Source organism: Mobula hypostoma, chromosome 1 (genome assembly GCF_963921235.1).
Source record: "Mobula hypostoma chromosome 1, sMobHyp1.1, whole genome shotgun sequence".
Classification (NCBI taxonomy): domain Eukaryota; kingdom Metazoa; phylum Chordata; class Chondrichthyes; order Myliobatiformes; family Myliobatidae; genus Mobula; species Mobula hypostoma.
In genome coordinates this window covers 93,808,698-93,834,026 of record NC_086097.1, presented here as the reverse complement: position 1 = coordinate 93,834,026, position 25,329 = coordinate 93,808,698, and the positions used below count along the sequence as shown (strand labels likewise).

Sequence of the window (25,329 nt, the reverse complement as noted above, 5' to 3'; positions counted from 1 at the left end):
CAAGTTTGTGGCGCTTGGAAGTTCATGGCAGGGAGAGTTTCTCCCTTCTACCGTCTGCGTGAGATGATGAGGCTATCGGGACTTTGAGACTTTTTTTCACCATGCCCTTAGTCTGCTCTTTATCAAGTTATGGTATTGCTTTGCACTGTTGTAACTATATGTTATAATGATGTGGTTTTGTCAGTTTTAGTCTTGGTTTGTCCTGTGTTTTCTTGTGATATCATTCTGGAGGAACGTTGTATCACTTTTTAATGCATGCATTTCTAAATGACAATAAACGAAAACTGAACTGAACTGAAATGCTACCCCATGTACAAAAATGAACAACAACAACAATCATTGCCCCTGAACCAAGGGCCAAAATATTCTTTTGAATACCTTAGCTCTTGAAACGGAAGGACTTGGTGTGGATTGTGTTGCTGATTGTGTCAGAAAGGTGTTGGAGGGGTCGGTGCGTGAAGGCGGTATGCAGTTTAACAACAAGTGATTGCCTTAGTCGCTTTTCTTGTGATCGCAAGACCCTGTTGGACATCGTTAATGTGGAATGCTGCAGATCCAATTCACTGATTTATTGGTGGATTACAGGGGAGCTGCGTGGCCCCGTTGCCTGTTTACAGCCACCCAGGAGAGAAGCACTGGAGTTGCTAGGCTCAGCCAAAGCGCTGGGGGTGGTGTGGAGCAGTGTCCAAGCTGGAGTCAGTGCTGCCCCCCAGTGTTCACTTGGCAGAAGACAAGCTGTACTGAGTTCCACTGCAGACTGCTGCAACATTTATGCACTCAGGGTCTTAAACTATATATTTTTTGTGTGACTTTTTTTAAACTGATGTTTTATATGTGTTATATGTGTGTGTGCTGTGTGTGACTGTTGGTACTGTGTTTTGCACCTTGGCCCTGAAGTAACACTATTTCCTTTGGCTGTATTCATATACAGTTGAATGACAATTAAACTTGAACTTAACTTGAGTTCATAATTGCAGACCCTTGCCATATGCATGACTTACATAATTATAAACTGGGCCATAAAGCTCTAAATCGCTTATTGCAGTTTTGGTAGCAAGTAGTCCCATTGCCTACGACTGACACAACCCAACAGAGGAACCGTGAGTGAGTGACACCACTGGTTTACTCTCCCTGGGCACTCTCGTCCACATTAATGAGCTGAAAGTTTCCTTGCACTGCGACACAAACATACACTTCCAACGTTCAGTTAAGCCAAGCTTGCCTTTCACTTTCCACATTCTCCTCCTTTCATAAATATCACAGCAAATCCTTGGGTAAGAAGTTTGGGCAGGAGGTTGTGAGAGTTTTAGGGGGCCTTGGAGTCAGAAAGTCAAACAACAGGAAAAGAGATACTTTTGCTCAGTCGGCCATTACAAACGCACTTACACTAATCACAATTTATTCTCCCCACATTCCCATCCACCCAGATTCTATCACTCATCTGCACACTAGGGGCAATTTAAGTGTCTAATTAACCCACCGACCTGCATTTCTTTGGCTTGCAAGCCAGAGCACTCAAAGGAAACAGGGAGAATATGCAAACTTAGACCAGCATCTGATGACAGAATTAAACCTAGCAGGCAGCATCTCTGCCAGCTGCACCTACAGTACTGTGCAAAAGTCTTAGGCACATCTATATAGTTAGGGTGCCCAGGACTTCTGCACAGTACTGTAGTAATTTTATGCATTCCACTGTACTGCTGCCATAAAACAAAAAACTAATTTCATGACATACGTGAGTGATGATAAACCTGATCATGATTTGGGTCTCTGTTGTGGACTGAGAGTGGGACGGGGGCAGGGGGAGAGGAGTCATGGTTGGGAAAAGGGGAAGGGAGAGGGGAGGGAGTGGGAAGCACCAGAGAGACATTCTGTGATGATCAATAAACCAATAGTTTGGAATCAAATGACCTTGTCTGGTGTCTTGGGGCTGGGTGCCCGCATCCCCCACACCTGGCACTCTTTCTCTGCTCAACATACACTGTATGTATGAAACATAAAAGTTCTACTCAACATGCTAACATCCCTCCTGGTGACATACTGTATGTAAATCATTCCCAGAGAAACACACAACAAATATATCTGCTCACTGGATGCGAAGGAAGTGCCAATTCAGTTTCAGAACTATTTGAATAAAGTGCAAACAATGAATCTAACAGTTCCTTTAATTTTGAATCCGTGGCTGTGTTTTACGTCCAGATCTAATCTTACCTCCCCATTGTCCCAGAGGTTCAGACTCTTCATACTCCCAGTGTAATGTCTGCCTGTAGAGATATCTGGAATTGAACAGACTGGCATCAGACATTGACCACAAGCATATTCTGAGAGGCTGCATGTGAAGGGGTAACATTAGACCTTCCAGAAGTGGTAATTATTACCATGCAATCAGTCTGTATTAATTTAAAACTATATTGAAGTTCACAACTTCAGTGGAAGACCCCCACTGAGATTGTAGTTTCACTGGCTGGTGGTGTACTTACACTGCCTGGTCACTTTAGTGGATTGGCATTCCAACTGATGTGTCCCACCAATAATAAAATGCTGACTCCCATTGTCTCTGATTTCATTAGAGCAGTCTTGGACGCCATTGCACACTACATGTATGGTGCAATGTGGACCTTGATTGTACAGCAGCACCAAAGGCACAGTGTTAACACAAGCTGTCGGGCACTACCTATGACACAGTGTTGGATACCCTTGGTACAAGCTCCACAAAAGGGGCAATGTTGCATCCATTGAACAGTAGACAACTGGTACATCGTTGGACACCCATCTTATAGCACCACCAGGAAGGTATTTAGTGCCCGAGTATTACTGATTTGACGCAATCAGCATACCAACACTGTGCCATGGTTAATGCTGCCATGTTGGACATGAGGAACAACCACACCACACACTTTGTTTCAAATTTGTAACACCAGGACACTAAACACCTCATCCATGATGTTGGTCCCTGCTCTTGCAACACTAAGCCCGATGACTATTTGACCACAATTACTTGTCACAGTACTATCAGTTCCCGTTGCCTTAATGATGAGGTGTATCAATATGTTATTGTTGCACTGCGATACAACGGCGGTCTAGATTGCTACCTCAATTCCTGGGTGAGGTGCGAGATGGTATGGTGATTCTTGTTAAGAGGGCACCGTTAAGGGGTGACTGTTTGCTTGCAGCTCCAGTGGGAATCATCAAATATTACCATAATTGCATTGTACTTCTGCCGCAAAACAACAAATTTCACGACATATGCCAGACGATATTAAACCCGATTCTCGTTCTAATCCCCTGATGATTGGACTCACTTTCAAGGACTCTTCATCTTATGTTCTCAATATTTATTGCTTATTTATTAACTATAATTATTTCTGATTTTTGTATTTGCACAGTTTGCTGTCTTCTACACTCCGGTTGAACCTCCTAGTTGGGCAGTCTTTCATTGATTCTGTTATGGTTATTATTCTATAGGTTTATTGAGTATGCCCGCAAGAAAATGAATCTCAGGGTTGTATATGGTGACATTTAGGCTTTTTGATAATAAAATCTACTTTGAATTTTGAACTTCTGCATATATTTTTTTTACCGTGCCCATGGTCTGCTCTTTATCAAATTATGGTATTGCTTTGCACTGTTGTGACTATATGTTATAATGATGTGGTTTTGGGAATTTTAGTCTTGGTTTGTCCTGTGTTTTCTTGTGATATCATTCTGGAGGAACGTTGTATCATTTTTTAATGCATGCATTTCTAAATGACAATAAACGAGGACTGAGGGTCCTTATAGTCTAATCTAATCTGATACTTCACAAGTAACCAAGGGATTTGCAGAAAGACAGATCCCATTAACAACTCTTCACTATTTATTTATCTATCTATCGAGATACAATACAGAGTAGGCCCTTCTGACCCTTCGAGCCATGCCCCTGACAACCCCCCATTTAACCACAGCCTAATCACGGGGCAGTTTACACTGGCCAATTAACCCACCAACTTGAACGTCTTTGGACTGTGGGAGGAAACCGGAGCACCCAGAGGAAACCCACGCACTCACAGGAAGAACGTGCAAACTCCTAACAGGCAGTGGTGGGAATTGAACCGGGGTCGCCTGTATGGTAAAGCATTGTGCTATGCTACATACAGCTTGATGTACGAGGCATGGTTAACAACAAAAACAGAGAGCTGGCGGACAGGCCGAAGTGCACGGGTTGTGTTTTCTTTCTGATCTGCATGGACGTACCGTTCCGTCCCTCTGAGCAGCCCCGTTTTGGTGTAATGGGCCTTGAACCCTCACACTGGCCTTCTTCATCCTCGTTTACGTCCTCTTCAGCCTCCTTCTCACTATCAGAGGACATGGCCGTCTGAGCAGCCACATCAAACGTTTCTCTGAAGGGGAACAAAAAAAAGGCGGGGAATAGGGTTACTGCCACAAGCAGGGACAGAGATGGAGAGAAGGGGTGTAAAAGATAGATTGGAAAGGTAGATGTAAAGTGGGAATAGGGGTTTGCACAGAGAGGGGAGAGGGGGAGAGAAGAGGTGAAAGAATGATAAAGGGAGATAAGAGAAAGTTAAGAGGAGAAGATAATACCAATCAAGGACAGTGACAGAAAAAAGATAAATGATTATTATTCTTCAAAATTCAATACAATATCAGCTCCTCGTGTGACACACAATATATATACCCCAGTCTTTGTAGACAAAGGCTTAAAAATGCATTGGATATTAAACGTGTGCCGGCTGTACTGCTGCTGATTGTTGTTATCCAGAGACACCACCCCTGGTAGGAGTCACCTGTGCAGAAGCTCTCTTGTCTTAGTTGGCTTTACAGGCCCAGAACTTTCGAGAGGCAAAAACAACTGGTTCTACTGCTCCTGTTATTAACAAATACTATGCATCTACATTGGTTAATGCCCGAGAGTCGGGAAGTTATGCTACACCTTTATAAAACTCAATTAGGCCGTATCTGGGGGTATTACATTCAATGCTGGTCGCCCCTTTGTGGGAAGGATGAGGAGACAGCACATCTTCGCAGCAACAAACAACCTGCTGGAGGAACTCAGCAAAATATAAAAGGTCAGTACACAGTTAATGGCAAGACTCTTAACAGTGCTGATGTGCAGAGGGACCTTGGGGTCCCAGTCCATAGCTCTTTGCCCTCTTCACATTGTTACCATCAGGTAGGAGATACAGAAGCCTGAAGGCACACACTCAGTGATTCAGGAATAGCTTCTTCCCCTCTGCTATCTAATTCCTAAATGGACATTAAACCCATGAACACTACCTCACTGGCATATGGCAGCTTGCAGTGTGAGTTAAGAGTTAAGCACTGAGTTCAAGAGCCGGGAAGTTATGTTGCAACTTTATAAAACTCTAGCGAGGCTGCAGCTGGAGTACTGCATTCAATGCTGGTCTCCCCATTATGGGAAGAATGTGGAGACTGCGCATCAGAGGTTTCCTGGATTGGAGGGTATGTCCTAGAAGGAGACATTGGAAAAATTGGGTTGCTTTCTTTGGAGCAGTAGAACTTGAGGGGAGATGTGAGAAGTTGATAAGATTATGAGAAGCATAGACAACTGGTATCTTTTTCCCAGAGTTGCAATGTCTAAAACTAGAGGGTGTGCATTTAAGGTGAGTGGGGATAAGTTCAAAGGAGGGAGATGGGCTAGGTTTCTTTTACACAGAGGATGGAGAGGGTCTGGATTGTAGTGCCTGGGCTGGTGGTGAAGACAAGTATGAACGAGGTGATCAGGAGGCACACGAACACGCAGGAAGTGTTTATTGCTCTGGTTTCCAGCATCTGCCGTCTCCTGTGCCTCTGGCACATTTCTGAGGTGAGACAGGAGATGGAAGCACCTGTGGAAAGCCCGTGTTTCCAGGGAAAACATACAAACTCCTCACAGGTAAGAGCTGAGCTCAGGTTGCTGGAGGCGTGAAGCAGCGGGGTGACCACAGCACTGCCCATCGACCCACACAAAGGCCTGCTGTCACTCCCTAGCCCATGCCTAGTCCATCTCCTCTTCCTTCCTGTCCTTGCCGGTGAAAAAAATGGATGCTCATAAAACAGGGATAAATTACTATCAAACAGGCGCAGGCTGAATGAATCGCACTCAGGGAAGCTGCTAAACGGCCAAATTCTGGATCAGGTCCATATTATGTTGTTGAAAACTATCGGGGTTAAAATGTAGCTGAAACATCTCTAACATCTTTCATTCAGTCCCCCTTTTCATCCCTTGCCCTGGAACCTACCTGCTTGGGGTGGAATGTTTTCGTGGAGGGCTCTTGGTTTGCTTTCTCTCCCTCTGCTTGCTCTCGGCCAGTCTCTGCCTCATGTTGATGGTCAGCTCGGAGCTTAGCCGCCAGATGAAGATACAGCTGCGGGAAGCAATGATACACCTGTCAGGTCCTGGGCACATCTTCAGATAACACCAGCCCCATATCTATATCTCCCTCTCTCTCTCTCTCTCTGTAAGAGGAAAAGAAGGGGGTGGGAGAGAGTGTGAAGAGGACAGCGACAGAAATGGAGGGAAAAAAGAAGGGAAGGAAAAGGAGGAAAGGAGGAGAGAAATGAAGAGGGAATGGTGGAAGGAAGCAGACAAAGAAGAGGAGAAGGAGAGCGTGAGAGAGAGAGAGATAGTGAAGGTGCGGGTGAGGGTGATTAGTAATCCACGTGTCACCTGACCAGGTCAGTGTTTGCAGCATTTTCTGTGCCTTGCTATAGATTTTTAGTATCTGCTGTGTCTACAGTGTCAGATAAACGAAATGGAGAGAGGGAGTGGAGGGAGGGCCTGCAATCTACTTGGAAGGGTTTTGCGTGGAAAGTGCTGCACGTACCTGTCTCCCGACACGGAGATCAAATGTTTACAGTCATTGGTGAACTTCATTCCTGTAACAACCTCTGGAATAAAAAAATGTTATAGAAACCAAGTTATTGACTGCCAGTGTGAGTGATATGAGCTTGTGAGGACGACTGATGGGTGTTATTTACTGATCACCTCTGCGACTGATGCTGATTGACAAGGTCCATCTTGACTGATAGTGGATCACAAGCACTACTCCAACTAATGGAGATTATTGGGAAATACTCTGACCAGTTAATTGCCGCAAGTTAGGAAGCATCTTACTGACCACAACAGGTCGGGGGTGGGGGTGGGGGGAGGTTAGTGCAGTTCGCCAAGTACCTCTGTTGATGAGATCAATTTATTAGATATTTTAATATGTAGATGATTCACAATCTTCTTCATATGCAAAACTGGATGTTCACACAGCGGTATAAATTAGAACCACAGCCAGATCAAGGCACATGAGCTAATGCAGGCAGAAAGCTTCCCATGAGAGATTCTAAAAGCTATAAATCAAAATATAAAGAACAACCAAAGAAAGAGCATAGGGGATGAACCAATCAGACAGGTCCCTGAGATTGGAAGTCTCATTTAGAGCAACACCATAAATATTCTCTGCTTGCAAAATTACTGTTAAAATAACACATAACTAAATATTCTTACTTGGTAGTTCATAGCTGAATCATATATACCTCACAGGAACCATTCATAAGACCTCTCCCAATAACCTCTACACCCTGCTCATTCCCCCGTCCACCCTCTATCTTCACCCTAAGTGTAAGTTGTTTCCTTTACAAATGCATTGTTGAAATTGCCAAATCTCTTCATAACAGATCATGACTTCAGTCTCTTTCCTCATGAGATCTGTATCTATTTTGCTTCTCAAATCCTCAGGACAGTGCACCAGCAGACATGATCATAGCCTCTTTGTTATCAGCCTCTGCGAATGATCACACGTCCTCATTTCTCGAATTCAGGCCTGTTCCAGGGCCTTACTCCCTTTCTTTCTGACAACTCCTATTGTCTTCTTCAACTGACCCCTGTCAAACCTTTCACAATGTATTCAAATCTGTTCAGATAACGGCTCTCAGAGATGCCCAGAGCAACCCAGGAAGGCACAATGGCAGCAAGCACAAGTCCAGTCATAGCTGGTGGAGCTGTCACCTCACAATCCCAGAAGCCAGGTTCAATCCTGACTTCGGGTACTATCTGCGTGGAGTGGCTGCTGAAAGTTGCCCCAGTGTGTAGGTGAGTGTTAAAATCTGAGAGAGTTGATGGGGTTGTGGGGACAGTAAAACAGGACTTTTGTAGCATTAATGGCCTGTACAGGGTTCAGTGGGTCACATGGCCCTGTTCCTGTTCTGTATAACTGACGAATCGCCCTTTCCCTCAGTAATACATTTTCCTCTGATCCAGGTAACTTTACTGGGAGCCTGGAAGCCGGGACATGAGTAAGTGCGAGGGGGGAGGTGACAAACCTCCCTAGTGCGCCAGATGCCTGACCAGTGACATTTCCGAATATTCGGATCGCCAATTACTGGAGCTTCACTGTATGTATCAAGCTCCCTGTCCTTCAAGTAATCTTTCCAAATTCATCTCCACCCACTACAGACACCAGCTCCAAGTCTTACATTAACTTGATTCCAACTGGATGTAAGGCAGTTCATTCATTCTGTGCTGCGTCGTATGACGTGGGTGATTGTGGTACTTCCATCACCACGATTGTTCTTGGCCAATTTTTCTACAGAAGTGGTTTTGCCATTGCCTTCTTCTGGGCAGTGTCATTACAAGACGGGTGACCCCAGACATTACCAATACTCTTCAGAGATTCTCTGTCTGGTGTCAGTGGTCATGTAACCAGGACTTGTGATCTGCACCGGCTGCTGGTACGACCATCCACCACCTGCTCCCTTGGCTTCGCATGACCCTGATCGGGGGGCTAAGCAGGTGCTACACCTTGCCCAAGGGTGACCTGCAGGCTAGTGGAGGGAAGGAGTGCCTTACACCTCCTTTGGTAGGGATGTTACCTCCACCCCGCCACCCTACTGTGTAAGGCAGTATGTAGGTTTTCGAGGAGGAAAGCAGCCTTCTTGGGCCACAATATCAACGTTGCAACACCGGGCACAATTTCGAATGGAGAGACTGATAAAGCTCATGTTCTCTCAGCAGAGTAATGCTGCGGCCGCAATTTCGAATGGGGTGACGGAAGAAGGCCGCGTTCTCACAGCAGAGGAATGCCGTCCATTCCAGAGTGGAGCTAAACTGAGAACAAACAAATGATGTGGCGGGTGGGGACAGTTGCTAGCTCTTGCCTGCAGATGGCAACAAAGCAACACCCGGCAGGCGGCATTGAAGAGGATATCACAAGTCTGTAGCAAGTCGTCATACTGTAAGATATCATGTGACCGCTGCAGGTGTAACACATGTGACCCACCCCCGAGCAATTAAACAGGAAAGCATAGCAGGCCACTTTATTGATTCAGCTTATTCCCCCGTGTCTCCTCTTGTGTTTTTACTGGACAGCAAGGCTAATTTATGAACCCAATAAAAACACATAATTTCCTTTGCGGTCCCGCTTGCTTTGACTTTCAGCCTAATCTCACTGGTTGACTGCCACTCAGATTGGTTACTTCTTCTGCAGTTTAAGCTGACATTTTAAATTTCTCCTCCCTCTACGAAGCTGTTCCTACCTGGCAGATAACCTTCGTCTGTAACCTGCCGCGGATGCCTTCAGTAGGCACGTTAAACCACACAATGCGTTGCCGTCTGACCAACTTGTCTACGAGCCAATCTTAGAGACAGAAAGGCTGTGGATGCAGGGATCTGGAGCGCACACAAGGTGCTGAAGGAACTTACTGGGTTAGGGAGCAACTATGGAGGGAAATGGACAGTCATTGTTATCAGTCGAGGTCTTTCATCCCAACTCAAGACATAGGTGGTTGATTTTCCGCCACAGATGTTCCTGCAGTATGTTGTACATTGCTTCACTGGCACTTGGAAGCCTGGCAGACATTTTGCTCCCAATCCCTTCCCAGGAAATTTCCTGGCAATATTTAATTTTGAGGAAAGAAAGCACTGGTTACCCTGTGAGCTGTGGTTTCTTTGAAATGTTTCTGGGAATGCCTTGCTGTTCACTTGGCCTCTCTCCTCTCTCCCCCATTCGTTCTACCCTGGTGTAAACGACAATAGTCCCAAATCCTTGTTGAAACCAGGCCTAACCCACACTCCACGTGTTCTCAGTTTTCCTCAGCACTGGACCTGTGCTCTAAGGTGACTTCTCCATACGTTCATGTTGGTATTTTAAGATCACTTTATCGAGTATCACCACCCACATCTGGCCACCACAGATGTTTTTACCCAGTGAGACAGCCCTGTCTGATCACTGTTTCAGATTTACTGTAGGGCCCTCTGGATCACTGGTGTCTTTCCTCTGTTGCTCTGGGGATTCAGGTGACCTCCGACCTCACCATGGTTTTCCTGCCCTCTCAGTGATTCTGTACACTGCCAGGTTCTTCCTTCTCATGGAATGCCATCAATGATTCCACCCCCCCCCCCCACTCATTCCTGGAGATTTTTGCCCATCCCCACTTCTCCAAAGCAACACACACAAAATGCTGGAGGAACTCAGCAGATCAGGCAGCATCTATAAAATATGAATAAACAGTCAATGTTTCTGGCCAAGACCACTCCTCAGGACTGGAAAGGAAGAGGGAAGACACTCTCCTCTCCTACTGGATTCCTTCCTTTCTTACCCATCACTTTTCACCTCCTAGCTATCCTCCCTCTCCTCCCCCCACTTTTTTATTCTGGCGTCTTCCCCCTTCCTTTCCATCCCTGAGGGAGCCCGAAATGTCGACTGTATTTATTTCCATGGATGCTGCCCGATCTGCCAAGTTCCTCCAGCATTTTGTGTGTGTTGCTTTGGATTTCCAGCATCTGCAGACTTTCTCTTGTTTCTGATTTCCCACCTCTCCAAGCCTGGGTTCTCAAAGATGAACCCAACCTACCCTGGGATCTCCAGCTTAACTCTGGACAATTTCCTACCTTCACCTCTCCATTCCCCATATTCATACCTGTACATGTCTGACCTACACTAAATATAGAAGTGGGACAATGAAACCAGAAGTTATTCTGTTCTGGCCATCACCCCAAGCCTTGCTCATCACCTTCATTTCCTTCTTCCCTGTCCCAAGTTCCTAACATCCAATGCATTTTCAAGTCTCATTCCACCCTCCTTAGATACCACATCTTCTCAGATCACTACCAAACCTACTGTCCCTGACCTCCCACCTCTTCCACTGCACTCCATGTGAGATCCAATCCAAAGGTTCTTTCCAGCTGTGCTCCTTGCTCCCAACAAGCCCATCCATGTGCTTGCCACTGCAGCTGTTGACAATGCCCCCAGAGGGTGATGGTCAGTCCACCTCCTTTCTTTTTACTTATTCACTCACTAACAAAAGCAGCTTTTGTGGTCCATCCCTCATTGCCCTTGAGCCCAAGAAGCCAATTAAGGTCTACCACGTTCATGGGCCTGGAGTCGCTTGGCAATGGCAATAACCGAAGTGAAACAAATTGACCTCTTCAGAAGTCCAGCAGGTGCCTGTTACTATAATTCCACATTTATTTATTAAATATTTATTGATTTGAACCTAGATTCAAGGTGGATTCATTTCTGGACGAACGGTATGGAATTGGTTGCTAGTCCGTTAGTTTCGCAAATACATCCCATTCCCATCCCACTCACCCTCCCAATATGGACCCTGTTGACCTTGACAGTAGATCAGGCATTGTTGTTCCCTCCATATCTTCTTTCAAAATTCCCACAAAACGGTGTTGCTGTTTCACAGCTTGAGAGGCTCGGGTTCAACCCTGACCTTGGATGCTGTCTACACGGTGTTTCCACGTGTCTGACTGTAACTGTGTGGGTCTCACCAGCTTTCCACTAGTTCACAAAGATGGGCAGATTGTTAAGTTAGCTGGCTGCTGTAACGTGTAGGTGGATGGTAGAATCTGTGGGGTGGGGGGATGGTTGAGAATGTGGGGAGAATTATAAAAAGGATGGCTGTAGGATTAGTGTAACTGGGTGGTTGATAGTATGGACCCAGTGGGCTGAAGGGCCTGTTTCCTTGCTGTTTCTCTATGGGTCTGTAAAAGTAGATTACTGGGAAATAAGGGGAGGGGTAATGGAATCAGGAGGGTCAGGACACACTTGATGGGCTGAATCTGAGGAAATGAAGGCAATGTGGAATACATATTGCACTGACTTTGCAGAGTCCAGTCACTTAAGTCTTGACACCATCTCAAGCCTCCTGTTTCCCTGGACTCTCTCCCTGTTCCTCTATGCTCTGTCTTCCTACTAGCACCTCATCTTGCCCATTCCTTCTAAGATGCGCGCTCTTCTGTCACCTGTTCAAGTAAACGTACGCACGGAGCTGGAGTGGGGAGCAGAGGTACTTAATGAATGCTTAGCTTCAGTATTCACCAGTGAAAAGGACCTCAGGAATTGTGGGGATGGCTTACAATGGACTGAAATGCTTGAATATATAGACATTAAGAAAGAGGATGTGCTGGAGCTTTTGAAAGGTATTAAGTTAGATAAGTCACCCGGACGGGATGAGGAATACCCCAGGCTACTGCGGGAAGCGAGGGAGGAGATTGCTGAGCCTCTGGCGATGATCTTTGCATCATCAATAGGGACAGGAGAAGTACCAGAGGATTGGAAGTTTGCAAATGTTGTTCCCTTGTTCACGAAAGGGAATAGAGCTAGGAAGTTATAGACCAATGAGTCTTACTTCAGTAGTGGGCAAGTTTTGGAGAAGATCCTGAGAGGCAGGATTTATGAACATGTGGGGAGACATAATCTGATTAGGGATAATCAGCATGGCTTTCCGTCTGTACATGGGAGTCAGCCATTCCTCTGCACCGAGTCATTAACAAGACACACCACGACAGAGATAAAGCTACCTCCTCCCCCACCTCCATTTCTGGACAGCAGCGACCCTGTGAGAATCCACTACGACAGTCAACAATTCTCTCCCCTGTGCTGAGTTCCTGGTCTGTTCTCCCACTGCAGGTCTGTTCTCCCACTGCACTCATGTCAGTCCAGAGAACGCTTAAACAAAGTCGAACAAAGGACAGATTTTCACACCACTACACCACGCAAGTCAGGGCAGCAATGCTGGTGCTCCAGTCCCCAGCTTCCGCTGCTCCCTGATGCTTTAATGAAGGCACAATGCAGAGCAACAGCTGATCCGCACACAACCCTGAGCGTCAGCAAGAAAACACAGCTCTCTCTGAGCGCAAGGGCATGCCGCAAACTTGGAAGTTCGGGCAGTCGACGCAGGTGCAGTAAAAAGGTGGCCTCTCAGAGGCACAACTCACCTGAGTGTCCAAACATGGTGGCAACACACTCGCCGGAGTAAAAGTCAAAAATGGAAAGATTCTTATCAGAGCAGCTGGTCGCGATGTATAGCCCAGATGGATCAATCTGAACCTGGATAAAATCAGACGCGCCATATTAGTTACATTAACTCAGGAGCTTCCGATCAAACAGGTTGGTCAGTGCAGAGATAGATGGACAGGGGAGAGAGGGAGGGGGAGAGAGGGAGGGGGGGTGGGGGGGGAGAGAGGGAGAGAGAGAGAGAGAGAGAGAGAGAGAGAGCGAGAGAGAGACAAAGAATGGAAATGAGAATCAGAAAATTGTGTTGGGACAACACAGAGTGATGGTTTCAGGGTTCATTAAATTACAGCCCATTTTGCAGATAAACGGTAAGGAAAATTAAAAACCTATCTTAAAGCTGTGCTAATCAATAGGTAATAGCAAATCTCTTGAAGGACTCCATCTTCATCCTCACCAGTATACATTCCACTGAGAAGTAAGACTGTGGAAAAAATGATGCATCTGTCGTGCACAAGGTGATTGATCAATAGAAAAGAAGAATTTTTCATTTTGTTATTGAGCTGAATCTTGGGAAAGCTTCAGGAAGCAACGGAGAATGAAGAAAATACTGATGGGGGAAACATCGCAGTAAGTCAGCAAGAAATATTAAAACTGCCAAGAAAAGCTTTTACCAGATTACAGACTGGAAAAGAATAATACAGGTTGAGTATCCAAAATGTTTGTGGCCAGAAGGGCTTCAGATTCTGTACTTTTTGGGGTTTTGTTAAGAGAGCTTGGGATGACTTGGGGTGACCATCATTTCCAATCCCGAATTTACGTGCTACCAGTAACCAGTCTTTGTCTTGTACTTCATCACACAGGTACTTAACAGTAAAAATTATTCCATACCATTAATACAATGAAACTATACTGTGTGCAGGGTAACAAAACCAGCAGAGCAGCATCGGGAGAGAATACCTGAATCAGCTGTTGAACAACAAACAATAGCAGGCTTTCAATCTCTGCCTACAATGCTGTGTTTTGATTAACAGGTTACAGTACACTGTATTGGTATTTTACTTATTAAATGTTTTATGTAAGGTATAAAAACAATCAGACTGTAGACTTGTTCTGGTTTTCATCAGTGATGATCTCAGCAAACTCAATGAATTACTCGGCTGCTTGGTGATCAGCAGATACTTCAGAAATTTGATGCTGTGCCTTTTCTTAAATTTCTTCAAGCTGCCTGCTGTATATTAACAATTATCTTCAACTTTCAGCTCGTCGTGATAGATCTTTGCTTATTTCACAATCAGCATATCATTAAGCGACATGACATACTGACGTTGCTATTTCAATACACGATCGAGATCTTCATTTCGCTTTATGCAGTGTTTTTCTATTTTTTTATTAACTTCCGTTCATTACCTATGTGAGGTCACATCTCAGAACTGTCTGTGGTGAGAGGAGACCCACTCATCGCCTGGGAATCTTCCCAGCACCTTGTGGAATTTCCATTTGTGAAGTCAGGTCTACGCTCAAAAAATATTTGGATTTCGGAGGTTTCCAGATTTTTGAGTTTTGGATAAGGGGTACACAATTTGTACAAGCAAGCATGGGCATCTTAACAGAAGCAGCTTGGGAGAATTAAATTACTTAGGCAGGATGAAGGGAACCAAATCAGAAAGTGGAGGGATTGAGAGGAAAGTCATGACCAGTAGGAACAAGACAATAGACACAATGCGATGGGCTGGTTGAAGTGTATATATTTTAATGCTAGGTGTATTAAGCATGAGGCTGATGAATTTAGAGCCTGGATCAGTACACTGAACTATGATGCAGTGGCCATAACAGAACCTTGGTTGAGAGAGGGACAGGAATGGATGCTTAATGTTCCAGAAAAGAGAAAGCAGGAGCTAAAGGTGGGATGGGCAGGAGTTGCACTACTAATCAGGGCCAATATCACAGTTGCACTCAGAGGGGCACAAAACAGGTCTCACCTATTGTGTCTGTGTGGGTTAGAACTCAAAAAACAATAAAAATAATAATCCCACTCTGATGGGATTATAGTACAGATTCCACCCCCTGTATCCACTGGGATATTCAGGAACAGGTATCACTCTGATGGGATTATACTACAGGTACCACCCCCTGTATCCCTGTATCCACTAGGACATTGAGGAACAGATATGCCAGCAGATTAGTGAAAGCTATAAAAAAACAGGGTTGTTGCAGTGGGTGACTTCAACTTCCCCAATAGAGACTGCGACCTCCTTACTGCAAGCAGTTTAGACAGGGCAGATTTTGTTAGGTCCAACAAAAGGAAGGGCCAAACGGGACCTGGTGTTGGGTAATGGGCTTCGCCAGCTGACTGACCTCTCAATGAGAGAACAATTAGAGAGCAGTGATCATAACTTTTAAGTTTTAAGATAGCTATAGATTTGGATAAGTATGGACCTTGGGAGAGAGTACTAAATTGGAACAGGACAAGTTATGGGAGAATTAGGCAGAAACAGGGCGAGTTCATTGGGAACAGCTGTTTTTGGGCAAGTCCACGTCTGACGTGTGGAAGGTATCTAAAGTCCAACTGCACAGTGTACAGGACAGGTATGCTCCAGTCAGAAGGAAGGATAAGATAGCAAGGTAAACGAACTTTGGATGTTGAGAGAGGTGGTGAAATTAGTCAAGAACAGAAAGGAAATTTATGTGAGGTTTAGGAAGCTAAAATCAAACAGAACTCTTGGGGACTATAAAGAAGCCAGCAAAGAGCTCAAGAAGGAATTAGAAGAGCTAGGAGGGGCCAAGAAAAGTCGTTGGCAGTAGAGTTAAAGAGAATCCTAAGGAATTCTGTACATACATCAAGAGCAAGTGGATAACTAGGAAGCAGGTAGGACTCAAAAATGAAAGAGGTAACGTGCTTGGAGACAGAGGACAGGGGTGAGGTCCTAAATGAGTACTTTGATTTAGTTTTTCCCAAGGATGTAGAGGAGAGGGAGTTGTGTGGAGCATGCTACAATGCTACGACATTCAGAGATAAAGAAGGAGTAATGTTGCGTCTCTTAACATTAAGGCAGATAAGTCCCCAGGGCCGACGGGATATACCCTGGGCTATTGAGAAAGGCAAGAGGTGAGATTAAGCAGTATCTTCATGTCTTCTGCAGTCCCAGAGAAATGACAAGTTGCTAATGTTGTTCCATAGTGCAGGAAACGGAAGGATATGGATTCAGTGTAGGCTGTGGGGATTTGTTTAGCTGGAAATTTGATTCCCTAATTTAATTAGCTCGGCATATCATTGATCTCAGTTCAATGTGAAGTTATAATGAGGTAGAAATAAATAACAGAGATGCCAGTTACAAGAAGTACTGGTGAGATTAGTAGGACTGGTAACCAACAAATCCATTGGACCAGATGGGAAATACCCCAGGCTGGAGAGCTGCGATCTTACACTGCTCTTAATAATAGCAGGATATACCACAAACACTCATCCAGTTAGGCAGCACTTGTGGAGAAAGACACATTTCGGCTCCGACAAAGGACCTACGACCTGAAATGTTAACTTTGCTTCCATTCCCACAGATGCTACCTGACCTGCTTTGTGTTTATGGCATTTTCTGGTTTTCATTTCCGATTTCCAGCCTCGGTATTCCTTTGATGTTCATTTACCATCTTTCTGCAGCGGCCTCGCTAGTTTCCAAGGTAACAAATGGAACAGAACTTTTGACTTAAGGGGCACAGAGGTGATCCAAAAGGAATCAAGGGTGCAAAATGTTCCTTGCTGGTCGATTTGTCCCGTTGCTCGCCCTTGAGAAGTGGCACGTTGCACTGATCCAGGAACACTCACCTTGATCAGCGTTCCATCTTCTCCCTGAGATCCCTTGTACAGCTTCTTCTGTTTCCCATTGCTAATGTTAAATATTCTGCAGGGAAGACAGTGCCGACAGTGAGAGAGCAATCTAGAAATGTACCGTACACAGACATGTAAAGCCATTCCACCAATAAACCTGCGGGGAAATCAAGGTAAGGCCAGTAGAAACTGTGCTTCCATAACAGCCCATTGCTCAGTGTGTGTATTCAGTTTATTCATTCGGGGCTGTAGCGAGGTATCATGCAAAGCTAAGCTGGAAGGTGTACGGCATCTCAGTGCCTTACACAACCACATGGGAAATGCCAGTTTCATTTTCAGATGTTTGGGGGATGCCAGAGAGGTAATGGAGCACACAGAAACACAACACAATCAGAAATATATTGGTAAACGATACTGTAAAAAGGTAGACGGTACTGATTAGGTTGTCAGTGCTGTCCCCACACTGAGGGGTATACCCGTCCCCACACTGAAAGGGGTGTACCCGTCCCCACACCGAGGGGTATACCCGTCCCCACACCGAGAGGGTCATACCCGTCCCCACACTGAGGGGGTCATACCCATCCCCATACCGAGGGGGTATACCTATCCCCACACTGAGGGGTATACCCATCCCCATACTGTGGGGTATACCAGTCCCCACACTGAGGGGTATACCGGTCCCCATACTGAGGGGAATACCCATCCCCACACAGAGGGGATACCCGTCCCCACATTGAGGGGGAATACCTGTCCCCACACTGAGGGGTATACCTGTCCCCACACTGTGGGGTATACCCGTCCCCACACCGAGGACTATATTCATCATCATTATGAGCCCTGTCATACGATGTGGCTGATTACGGTCTTTACGATCATGACTGTTTTTTGCTTTTGATTTCTTCTGGGCAGCGTCTTTACAAGATGGGTAACCCCAGCCATTATCAAAACTCTGCAGAGGTTGTCTGCCTGTCGCCAGTGATCACATCACCAGGACTCGTGGCTTGCACCGTCTGCTCACACAACCATCCACCACCTGCCCCCATGGCTTCACGTGACCCTAATTCGGTGGGGCGGGGGGGGGGGGAACTCTGCTTTCTTAGAGGTTTGCAAAGATTCAGCATGTTATCTGAAACTTTGACAAACTTCTACAGGTGTGTGGTGGGGAGTATATGGACTGGTTGCATTACAGCCTGTTATGGAATACCAATACCCTTGGACAGAAAAAAACACAAAAAGTAGTGAATATGGCCCAGTGCATGATGGGTAAAGCCTTCCCTACCACCCAGGACATGCTCTCTTCTCACTGCTGCCACCAGGAAGGAGGTACAGGAGCCTCAGGACTCACACCACCAGGTTCAGGAACAGTCATTACCCCTCAACCATCAGGCTCTTGAACCAGAGGGGATAACTTCACTCAACTTCACTTGCCCCATCACTGAATCATTCCCACAACTGATGAACCCACTTTCCACAACTTTTCATCTCACGTTCTTGGTATTTATTGCTCATTTATTTATTATTACGATTATAATTTTTTTCTCTTTCTTTGTGTATTTGCACAATTGTTTTTTTTTTGCACGTTGACTGTTGTCCACCCTGCTGGATGTGGTCTCTCACAGACTCTATTGCTTTTCTTGTATCTACTGTGATTGCCCGCAAGAAGAGGAATCTCAGGGTTGCATATGGTGACATGGATATATTTTGATAATAAATTTACTTTGAACTTTGAAATTCCCAAGACCAGATTCTGAAACAATTACTGTATCTCCATCATGAGAATAGAAGACCAGGATAGCAAAGGAACAGTGTCAAGGAAATACCACTTTGGCTATGGTGGTCCAAAGTGGAAGGAATCATTCAGACTGGCACTAGCACTAAGAGTCTCGAGCCTGTGCACTGGGAGCACACAGAAGCCCTGCTGAAGTGGTGGAAGGAGAGTACCAGCTACCCACTCACTGAGCTAGTATCTCCTGCCCCACCTGGGCTTCATCAATGTCCTTGGAGCTCACTAAACCAATTAAAAAAGTAATTCTTCACCTCGAGGTAGAGGGGACAAGGAGTAGCTCTGTGTAATGGCCCCTACTGCAGGAGCTGTATGAGGTTTTCTTGCATGAACCTGAAGCTGATCATAACAGCTGGATCCAACTCACCGAATGCTCCTGTCCTGGCACCCAACAGCAGCGTACTTCCGCGTGGAATCCACATCCATGTCATACAATGTTGTCTTTCGAACTACGTGATGAGTTCGGGTAAACTGAATGCCTTCACTAGACTGTTAGGAATGAAAACAATCAGTTATCTCCAGCCTACAGGGCACCTACAAGGCAACATCTACAGAGTACAATATCAGTCCGAGAGAACTCTTCACAATCAGAATCAGACTTAACATCACCAGCATATAATATTTACTATAAATTACTATGATGGAACATTGCACATTTGAACGGAGACCTAACATAAATACTTTTACTCCTCATGTATTTGAAGGATGTAAGAAATAAAGTCAATTCAATTCAATATCGTCAAATTTGTTGTATGTGGCAGCAGTACAATATAATATATAATAATATAAACTATAAATTTCAATAAGAAGTACATATAAAAATAAATAAGTAGTACAAAAGAGAGGGAAACTATAGATAATAGTGAGGTAGTGTTCATGGGTTCAATGTCCATTCAGAAATCTGATGGCGGAGGGGAAGAAGCTGTTCCTGAAACATTGAGTGTGTGTCCTCAGGCTTCTGTGAGTTCCTTCTTAATGGTAGCAATGAGAAGAGGGCATGTCCTGGGTGAAGGGGGTCCTTAATGATGGGTACCACCTTTCTGAGGCATCACCTTTTGAAGGTATCCTGGATGTACGGGAGGCTAGTGCCCATGATGGAGCTGGCTGGGTCTGCAACTTTCTGCAGCTTTTTCTGAACCTTTGCACAGAACATCTGTAGAGATTTATGAGTGTCTTTTGTGACATACCAATTCTCCTCAAACCCCTAATGAAATATAGCCACTGTCGTGCCTTCTTTGTAACTGCATCAATATGTTGGACCCAGGATGGACCCTCAGGGATTTTGACACCCAGGAACTTAATACTGCTCTCCATTTCCACTACTGATCCCTTGAAGAGGACTGGTCTGTGTTCCCTCAACTTTCCCTTCCTGAAGTCCACAACCAATTCCTTGGTCTGACATTGAATGCAAGGTTGTTGTTGTGACACCACTCAATCAGCTCCTCTATCTCAGTCCTGTACACCTCCTTGTCACCATATGAAATTCTGTTAACAATAGTTGTTTCATCAACTATTTTATAGCTGGTGTTAGAGCTGTGGTTAGCCACACACTCAGGGATGTAGAGAGAGTAAAGCAGTGGGTAAGCGTGACAGCGTTGATTGCGAGCGAGGAGGAGATGTTATTTCTGATTCGCATTGACTGTGGTCTCCTGGTGAGGAAGTCAAGGATCCAGTTGCAGGGGGAGAAACAGAGGCCCAGGTTTGGAGGCTTGTGGATTTGTACAGAGGGTATGGTGGAGTTGATCCCTGAGCTGTAATCAGTAAACAGCATCCTGATGAAGGTATTACTGTTCTCCGGATGATCCAAGGCTGAGTGGAGAGCCAGTGAGATTGCGTCTGCTGTAGAACTGTTGTGGCGATAGGGAAATAACAGTGGGTCCAGGTCTCTGCTTAGGCAGGAGTTGATTCTGGCCATGAACAACCTCTCAAAGCACTACATCACAGTCGATGTGAGTGCAACTGGGTGACAGTCATTGAGGCTGCTCACCCTGCTCTTCTTGGGCACCGGTATGATTGCCACCCTTCTGAAGCAGGTGGGAAGCTCCGACTGCAACAGTGAGAGGGTGAAATTGTCCCTGGACATGCCTGCCAGCTGGTTGGCACAGGTTTTCAGTGCCCTACCAGGTACACCATCAGGGCATGATGCCTTGCAAGGGTTCACCCTCTTGAAAGATGTTCTAACATTGGCCTCCAAGCCAGAGATCACAGGGTCACTAGATGCTGCAGGATTTACCCTGGTGGTTTTATTCTGCCTTTCAAAACACAAAAGGCAGTGAGCTAACCTCGGCTTTGTATTTCCAGCATCTGCAGACTTACTCGTGTTTAGCATAAATTAAGGTTGTTCTGAGTATATTTCTATTTGCTATAATCTATGGGGAATTGTGAGAAGCATTGTTTACATTTGTGGTAAATACTGGGACACATGCTGAATATGAGCCTTGAGGTTTGGGTTCTACTCGGTCATTTTAACCTGAGCATGAGTGGGGAGACTATTCACCAAGAGACGGAGTAGGTGGATGTAGCTTCACTGGGTGGTGTGGCTGACTCAGGCTGATTAACCACCATTGATAATCCAGAAGGAAGTGAGGCCAGTGATTCCTAGAGCCTGATAAAACAGAGCAAACTCAGGGGTTCAAAATACATGTCATTGGCTCCTGCATGCCACATATCTTTGTGCAGCTGTCTTCCAGTTCCCACTGAAAATCTAGGCAAAGCAATACTCTGTGTGCACAGAGAATATTGGATGTATTCATTAGCAAAAGGAGAATTTAAACTGTGTAAGACACTACAAAATTTAATGGTGCTATCCAGACAGAAGCTCAAATCACAGCCTAAACAAATGAAGAAAGCATTAACATACAAGGAGAGAAGAAGGCAGGAGATGTAGCTCACTCGTGCTATGCAGCAGGGAATGAATATGATCTTGAAGACAAGGACCAAAAGAATGTCTGCGGACTTTGTGACGATTTGCCCCACGAATACGGTGAACTGAGACCGAGGCTTTGGGCCTACTCTGGGCTGTTCCGGGGATTTGGATCTCAATTTGGTTCGGAATGCTGCTGTTGTTGCTCGCTTCTGTTGTTTGCATGATTTGTGTTTTATTCTCTTAGGCTGTGCGCTTTGGGAGTTGGCCTTTACTTTTATTTTAATTAGGTTCTTTGGGGTTTCTGACTTTGCAACTGCCTGTAAACAGACAAATTTCAAAGTTGTATCTCTATACTACTAAAACTCTCATGCTCTGTCTGTCTGTTTGTGACCTCCAATTAGCACAAACAGAGCATTACAGCGGCACTTTTTTTGGCTAAATCGAATTAAAATGCGCTAACTTACAGAATGCAGTCAAAGTTCCAGGTTATATATTCGTATAAAATTGCTCATCCGCCAAAAATCAACAGGTTGGTTTTCACCCGCGACCCGATCGGCCATCATGGAAATTGGGACGCGACAGCCTGACGTATGCGCACGGCCAGCCTCAGCAGTGAAACCTAGTGGAGCAAAAGGGCCAAGCAGCTCTCTATTTCGAGGGGTCACATTCTGCTAATCACCATCAGCATGTGCAGGATTGGGACATATCTAACTGCCACCCATCAATAAGAGATAATTAAATCTTATTGTAATGACGTACTTCGAGACACCCATAAAACCCTTTGCTGCAGTCAAAGGACAGCGGTGACTATATCACGTCCATTGAGGAGAGCACCAACCACATCATCAAGAATAATCAGCATCCTTTGGTGTTAGTGCTTCGTATCTTCTATTCAGCATTAGGGTAAAAAAAAATGGTCAGCCTAATTATGCCGTGTGGAAAGGGAAGGGGGACATTATGGTCAAGAATGATGCCAAACGTCGTCAGGAAGTGGCAAGGGGAGGGAGAGAACAAGAATCGGATGAGGCCAGGGACGCACGACTCCAGGATGAAAGAGTCAGGACAGAAAAAGATGAGAGAAGAAGAGACAGAGGAGGAGAGGCATGCACAGCTCCAGGATCAGAGACAAACAACAAACAGCAGAAGAGATGAAGAGACAGGGGATGAAAGGACTGCACGTCTCCAGAATGACATCGAGAGACACAAGGGCAGCAGATAAACAAGAAATGATGCCATCAAAGTGTCCTTCGTTAAAAGAGGAGGAGCTATATTTGCTTTGCTATGCGTCGTTCTTCTTTAATAAACTGAGGTTTTCTACTTTAGTTTCCAAAGCAGAGCAATACCAATAGCATTCAGGAAAATTTAATGTACATTCTGGTCACATCAGACTGTACTACCCTTCTCTCAAAGGGTGCCCCAACGGGTCACCTCGTTGTCTGGTAATTTATACATTCTTTGATAATGAATGTACTTTGATTTGATTTATTTAAAAATGCAAATGAGCTGCAAACATTAGATGCAACGCAGTAATGGACAGCGTTGAGTATCAGGGGCAGGGCTGTCCACTTGGGAACAGGTCAAGAAAAAAAGAGTTTAGTTTTGGATCAAAGCTTTATGGGTGGCAAAGCAGGCAGCCATTCCACCACACTGGACGGCAGTTCAACAAGGAATGATATCAGTGTTGCTTGGTCACAATATATCCCCTGACACGTTACCTCCCAAATACAGGTGTACATCAGTATCATATAAACACGGGTGTACTCCATCATCAAATAAACACAGGGGAGTACTCTATCATTAAATAAACATAGGGGTGTACACTTTCATCAAATAAATGAAGGGCGTACTCAGGGGTGGAGTGCATCATCAAATAAACACAAAGACACACTCCAAAATCAAATAAACACAGACACAACTCCCTCAACAAATAAACACAGCAACGAATTTCCATCATGAAATAAACAGAGGGATGAACCAATCGTCAGATAAACACAGGGGCATACTCCATCATCAAATACACAAAGGGAGGTACTCCATCATCAACTAAACACAGGGTAGTACTCCATCATCAAATAAACACAAGGAGGTACTCCACAATCAAATATACACAAGAACATAAACCATCATGAAAAAAACAAAGGGATGTACTCCATCATCAAATAAATACAAGGATATACTCGATCATGAATCAAACACAGGGGTGTACTGCATCATGAAAGAAACATAGCATTGTACTCCATCATTAAATAAACAAAGGGACATACTCCAACATAAAAAAAACACAGGGGCGTAGCCCATCATCAAATAAATACAGGGATGTACTCCATCAACAAATAAACACAGTGATGTACTCCATCGTGAAATAAAGAGAGGGGTGTACTCCATCATCAAATAAACACAGGTGTACTGCATCATCAGATGTACATAGGCGTGTGCTCCACCATCAAATAAACACAGGGGTGTACCCATCATCAAACAAATGGAGGGGCATAATCCATCTTAAATAAACATAGGGGTGTTCCCATCATTAAATTAATTCAGGGACGTACTCCATCATCAAATAAAAAAGCGACGTACTCTCTCATCAAATAAACACAGGGACATACTCAACCATCAAGTAAACACAGTGGGGTACTGCATCATCAAATAAACACAGGGATGTACTGCATCATCTGACAAACACAGGGATGAACTCCATCATCAGATAAACACAGGGATGAACTCCATCGTGAAATAAACACAGGGATATACTCCATCATCAAATAAATACTGGAGCATACTGCATTATCAAATAAATACAGGGATATATTCCATCATCAAATAAACACAAGAAGGTACTCCACAATCAAATGTACACAAGAACATAAACCATCATGAAAAAAATCAAAGGGATGTACTCCATCAACATATAAACACAGTGATGTACTGCATCATCAAATAAACACATGGATGTCATCAAATAATCACAGGGACATACTCCATCATCAAATAAGCACAGAGGTGACCCTATCAACAAATAAACACAGGGACGTACTCCATCACAAGATAAACAGAGGGATGTACTCAATCATCAAATAAACACAGGAGCCTACTCCATCATCAAATAAACAGAAGCACGTACTCCATCATCAATTTTACAAGGGGAGGTACTCCATCATCAAATAAACTCAGGGGTGTAGTCCATCATAAAATAAATTCAGGGACATACTCCATCATCAAATAAACACAGCGGTGTACTCTATCATCAAATAAACACAGGGACGTATTTGATCATGAATTAAACACGTGTACATACTCCATCATCAAATAAATACACGGGTATACTGCATCATAAAATAAACACATGGATGTACTCCATCATGAAATAAACACAGGGACATGCTCCATCACCAGATAAACACTGGGATGAACTCCATCATGAAATAAACACAGCAATGTACTCCATCATCAAATAAACACAGGAATGTACTCCATCAACAAATAAACACAGGAAGATACTTCATCATCAAATTACACAGGGACGTACTCCAACATCAAATATACATAGGGATCAACATCATCAAAAAAAAACAGGGGTGTACTTCATCATCAAATAACCACAGAAATCTACTCCCTCATCAAATAT

The 25,329-nt window shown here is 44.6% G+C and overlaps 1 protein-coding gene across 3 annotated transcripts in view; it reads right to left on the bottom strand.

Annotated features, from left to right (window-relative positions):
• The window catches only part of mapkbp1 (mitogen-activated protein kinase binding protein 1), a 262,295-nt gene that overhangs the window by 37,851 nt on the left and 199,115 nt on the right, over positions 1-25,329 (bottom strand). For all 3 annotated transcript variants that reach the window (XM_063052886.1, XM_063052893.1, XM_063052901.1), the window contains 7 exons: positions 19,206-19,327; positions 17,053-17,128; positions 13,214-13,325; positions 6,825-6,888; positions 6,240-6,365; positions 4,234-4,379; positions 2,212-2,276 (listed from right to left, as the gene is read on the bottom strand). In XM_063052886.1, coding sequence (XP_062908956.1) covers positions 2,212-2,276; positions 4,234-4,379; positions 6,240-6,365; positions 6,825-6,888; positions 13,214-13,325; positions 17,053-17,128; positions 19,206-19,327 — 711 coding nt within the window. The remainder of the gene's footprint in view (positions 1-2,211; positions 2,277-4,233; positions 4,380-6,239; positions 6,366-6,824; positions 6,889-13,213; positions 13,326-17,052; positions 17,129-19,205; positions 19,328-25,329) is intronic.